The sequence below is a fragment of the Berghia stephanieae genome, chromosome 11, assembly GCF_034508935.2.
Source record: "Berghia stephanieae isolate SIO BIC M18660-M18661 chromosome 11, UCSD_Bste_1.3, whole genome shotgun sequence".
NCBI classification, from domain to species: domain Eukaryota; kingdom Metazoa; phylum Mollusca; class Gastropoda; order Nudibranchia; family Aeolidiidae; genus Berghia; species Berghia stephanieae.
Window position 1 is genome coordinate 13188448 of NC_088370.1, and position 5000 is coordinate 13193447.

At 36.9% G+C, this 5000-nt stretch overlaps 1 protein-coding gene across 7 annotated transcripts in view; it reads right to left on the reverse strand.

The window, feature by feature from the left end:
* Window positions 1-5000, reverse strand: part of LOC144957388 (NPC intracellular cholesterol transporter 1-like) — a 53119-nt gene that overhangs the window by 17515 nt on the left and 30604 nt on the right. For all 7 annotated transcript variants that reach the window (XM_078888655.1, XM_078888657.1, XM_078888652.1 and 4 more), the window contains exons 15-18: window positions 4431-4545; window positions 3416-3543; window positions 2156-2293; window positions 430-519 (exon numbers count right to left, since the gene is read on the reverse strand). In XM_078888655.1, the coding sequence (XP_078744781.1) occupies window positions 430-519; window positions 2156-2293; window positions 3416-3543; window positions 4431-4545 (471 nt within the window). The remainder of the gene's footprint in view (window positions 1-429; window positions 520-2155; window positions 2294-3415; window positions 3544-4430; window positions 4546-5000) is intronic.

Here is a 5000-nt window from a genome sequence, read left to right on the forward strand (position 1 = left end):
ACCCTCACCTCCTCCTCCCCTACCTCCTCGTTGTCCTCATATATATCTACTAATTCTTCTCCTTCCCTACTTCTTTTTCCAGTATCACTGTCGTGAAGCATATCAAATCAATAGGGACTGAGATTAGCGGAAGAGTAGCGTCCCTTGATTGGACGTCACCGGTGGAGAAGTTATTTGTTAACAAACCAACTACAAACCAAGCGCTCCAAATAAAAACAATTATTCATATTTCTGTACAAAAATGCATATCATAATCAACGTTATGCATTTTTGTACAGAAATATGAATAATAAATTTTGTATTTGGAGCGCTTGGCTTGTAGTTGGTTTGTTTACAAATAACTTCTCCACCGGTGACGTCCAATCAAGGGACGCTACTCTTCCGCTAATCTCATTCCCTATATGTCTTGTTTCGCAACTTGGTGATTACCTTAGGCATAGAGAGAGACTGGTCCAGTCCTAGATTTATCTTTGGTATCATAGCACAGCTGGCACACATGTACCCCACAAAAATCACCATCTGTAAGGACAAAGTAAGGTTATGACAAATTCTGTAGTATGTGGCACCTCTGTCAGGCTGTGTCCTAGAGCTGGAGTATGTCCCGGGTTCCCGGGTTAACTCTTTCCTTACCAGCCATTTTCATAATTTTCCTCAAGATTTCACACCCACCCAACACAAAAATATTTTGTTTTACTCAAACAGAAAAGCAACAAATACGTTCTATGCATAATATTGATGTGCAAAATAAACTCTACAACACAGTGTCACGTTTTTATATCTATAATAAAACATTTTTCTTTAAATTGTGTGATTTACAAAAGAAATCTGAATGATAAAAGTGCTGGTTGGATTGTAACGAATGTGACGATTTTCTTATGGTTGGTAAGGAGAGGGTTAAACGGATAATGGCGACTGCTTTGGATGATTAAGGTAGGAATTTAATCAATCACAAAGTACTTTCAATTATAACATACCTAGCTACCCAATCACTGCTGGGTCAGAAAAGAAAATCGCAATTGCGCCTGGGATTAATAACGACCCCTTTGATTGTCAAGCGAATGTTGTGCCAAATGAGCTTTTAGTTACCCTCGCCATACTCTGGCAAAAACATCTGTATTGGTTGCCTTAAATTTTACCATTCTCTAACTACTTCTCTTTTTATATTTTGACCAAAAAACTGTTCCTTTAAATATAGATAGATTGAAATAACTCTCAAAATGTTAAAGTTTCTAAAACCTGACACTTTTTAGACTTTTTATAAGTCAATTTATACTTTTATTTTTACCAGATCTATGACTTAGTCAAATAAAATTCCAAGAATTTTTCACTCAGCTGTAAAAAGTAATTGTACTTAGAGCCATTGACTGTACGATGATAAGTGTGCCTGCAATTACAATTCTAGAGAATAACTTTACTTGACATCATTCAATTTTAGTCAGTTTCTTGCCGATCCCCAACTAATCCACAACAAATTTATATAAAAAGTTATCTCTTTGTCCGTCGAAGCATTGAAAATAATATATGGGAACTAGTGCACAACCCTGTGAATCACCCTTTCTAGGAAGGCATTATTTAAAAATACGCTTATTATTTGGACTACATATACTACGGATAATACTCATACTGCTACAATCAAATCGCATTTCTACTAAAATATAAACATCTCCTACACCCTTTTAAAGATAAGAGGCGATAATTTGTCATGTCAAAGGCAAAACACAAATCTAGACAAATTGTATTTAAAAAAAAGGAAAACGCAAGGCAGTGATTTTATAAAAACCTAACCGCCACCATCCTCCTCCTCCCCCCTCCAAAAAAAAAGAACAATAGAAAAATAAATTAAAAAAAAAAGAATAGAATAATTAAAACCGAAAAAAAAAGAAACTAATCCAAAAAACAAACAATAAACAATCAAAAAACAAAATAAAACCAATAATAACCATTTAAAAAAAAAGAAAAAAAGAGAAGACCCCCCCCCCCCCTTCTCTCTCAACAGCAATATCAATAATTACACACACACACACACACACACACACACACACACACACACACACACACAAACATACACAAGAAAAAAAAAAGACAAAGAAATTATTGCGCTTGTCTCAGTAAACTGCAAACATTAAAAAAAAAATACAACATTATGATTCCTTACCACGATAGGTCTGACCCATTGGTTCATCAGGAAATGCGAGTAGTAATTGTTGACAATCTGGTACAACATCCCGCCATCCGAGTGTTTCTTCTTTGGCTTGGACAGCTTGATAAAGCACAAAGCATCGAGTCTGTTGGACTGGATGAGATGACAGACGTGTTAGACTAGCGGCTATATGTGGTCTAGTGGTATGACACGCGGCTTTGGATTGAAAGGTTCTGGGTTCGAGTCCCGCACTGAGCGGCGCATAGTTGTCCTTGGAAAAGGCTCTTTACTCACCTTCTCTCTACCGTACTCACCTCGAGTAAGGATCATTCACTAAGTTGAGACTAGTGCCTATGTGGTCTAGTGGTATGACACTCGCCTTTGGATTGAAAGGTTCTGGGTTCGAGTCCCGCTCTGCATAGTTGAGTCCTTGGAAAATGCTCTTTACTTACATTCTCTCTACCGTACTCACCTCGAGCAAGGATCAATCACTAAAATGAGACTAGTGGCTATGTGGTCTAGTGGCATGGTACTCGCCTTTGGATTGAAAGGTTCTGGGTTCGAGTCCCGATGTGAGCGGCGCATAGTTGAGTCCTTGGAAAAGGCTCTTTACTCACATTCTCTTACCGTACTCACCTCGAGTAAGGTTCAATCACCAAAGTAGGATGATTTTGTTTTGGATTTTTTTTCTTATATTTTTCTTTCTTTCTTTTTCATACCCATTTTTCATATCTTGATTTAACAACTGAGTACGATGTTAGTTTCAGTAGAGAGCCTTTTCCAAGGACTCAACTCTGCGCCGGCAAGAGAACCAGGGACCTACATGTCCCAGGTAGCGTGTCCCTCTGGAAGATCACAAAGTTATAAAATAGATGAAACAACTAACTGGACGAACGATGGGTAGCTTTCATTTATGAATGAGAAAATTAATTTGTGAATGAATTGATGAAAATAGATGAGAAAATGAATGCGAAAATGAAAAAAAAATAATTAGAAGAATGAATAAATGGAATAATTAATTAATGAATGAATCAGTCAGTAAAAGAATGAATTGGAAAATGAATGAATAAAGAAAAAAAAACAAGAATAATTGAATGCACGAGAAAGTGAATCAATGAATGAGAAAATGAATCAAGGAATGACTGAATAATTTAAAGAATGAATAAAATAAGGAAAATAATAGAAATAATATCAATTTTTTAAAATGTATTTCAATGAATATCGAGGTCAATAAATATGATATTGATAGTAATAATTATTATGATGGAAAAGTACCTGTTGTCTCAGGGCGTCCAGTGAGAGAATGGCTATGAAGATGGAGATTTGTAGTAGGAAATCGATGAGAACTGCCAGGGCGGCGTTCAGGGAAAATATTTTGACTGCTGGCATTGGGGTTAGGGCGCCTAGAGGGGAAGAAGTTGATGGAAGGTCATTAAAAAACAAACCCCTACAAGATGCTACCAACCAATCCAAAACGATTTTATGAATACTGTTGCATTAGGTGTTAAAATGAGTTTATTACTCTGTCAAATAGATGGAGGGGAGGGGGGGGGGGAAGAGGTGCAGATAAGCTTGGGGGGGGGGGGGGGGGGGGGGTAAATGGACGGGTGAGGGACTTTTTGATACAGTAGAATAGAGAAGTTTAGCAGAGTATACGAATCAAGTATTGCGCATCACGCATTACGTATCACGTATCTATCACATGATCATTCTCCTTATACGTAAAAGTAGTGCCGGAAATGTTTACATTGGGACATCCAATACAAAAATCACAGATCGGCTCTATTTTTTATCTATTTTGAGAATGATCATGTGACAGACATGCAAATAAGTATATGTTGATTTCTCCCAAAAGAAGATTGCTTAATTACATGGAAATTTGCTTTAATTTGAACTTTAAAAAATCTATCTTTTAAAAGCTCAGATTTCATTAAAATTTTTGGGGAGAATTTATCTTTCTATTTTTCAATTTCAATATATTCATAATATCTATTTGCATGTCTGCATTTGTGACACAATGTCTCAAAACGGTATTATGTCGGGATGAACCAGTTGCTATAAAGTCAAATTAAAGTTAAGCAGGTCAAAAATATGACTAATTGTCTATTTAACACTCTAAATTACGATAATTATTCTCCTCAATAAAGCATATAAAATCAACGAAAGTCCAATATTTCTGGCTACAAATTCAATTTTCAGTAACTTAATCATCCCGACTTAATGCTGTTTTGAGACGAAGGGTCCCATTTATTATTTTTAAAGAATTTTATTTTCATTCTAAAATACGTACCTAGGAAGAAAGCGAGAGATTCGGAAAGGGAGGTAAGTAACATGCTGGGACCGACTTTAGAGACAACTCGTGCTATCAAATGTTCCATTTTCTCTCCGTCTTGTAGCTTTTCCCTCTGGAAAACAATAATAGGCGTGAGTCCCATTATGTACAAGGATAAAGATGTTATCCACACACACACACACACACACACACACACACACACACACACAATGCCCCAAACCTCACCTGTTAATTCTGTACAATGATAAATATGTTATCCACACACACACACACACACACACACACACACACACACACACACACAATATGCCCCCAAATCCTCACCTGATAATTCTGCACAATGATAAAGATGTTATTCACACCCACAGCCAGCACCAAGAACGGTACAACTTCTACGATGATGAGAGTGGAGGCCACTCCGATGTAACTGTAGAAACCCACACACATACACACACACACCCTCAATCACAGACACACACACACACACACACACACACACAATATCCCAAACCTCACCTGATAATTCTGTACAATGATAAAGATGTTATCCACACACACACACATACA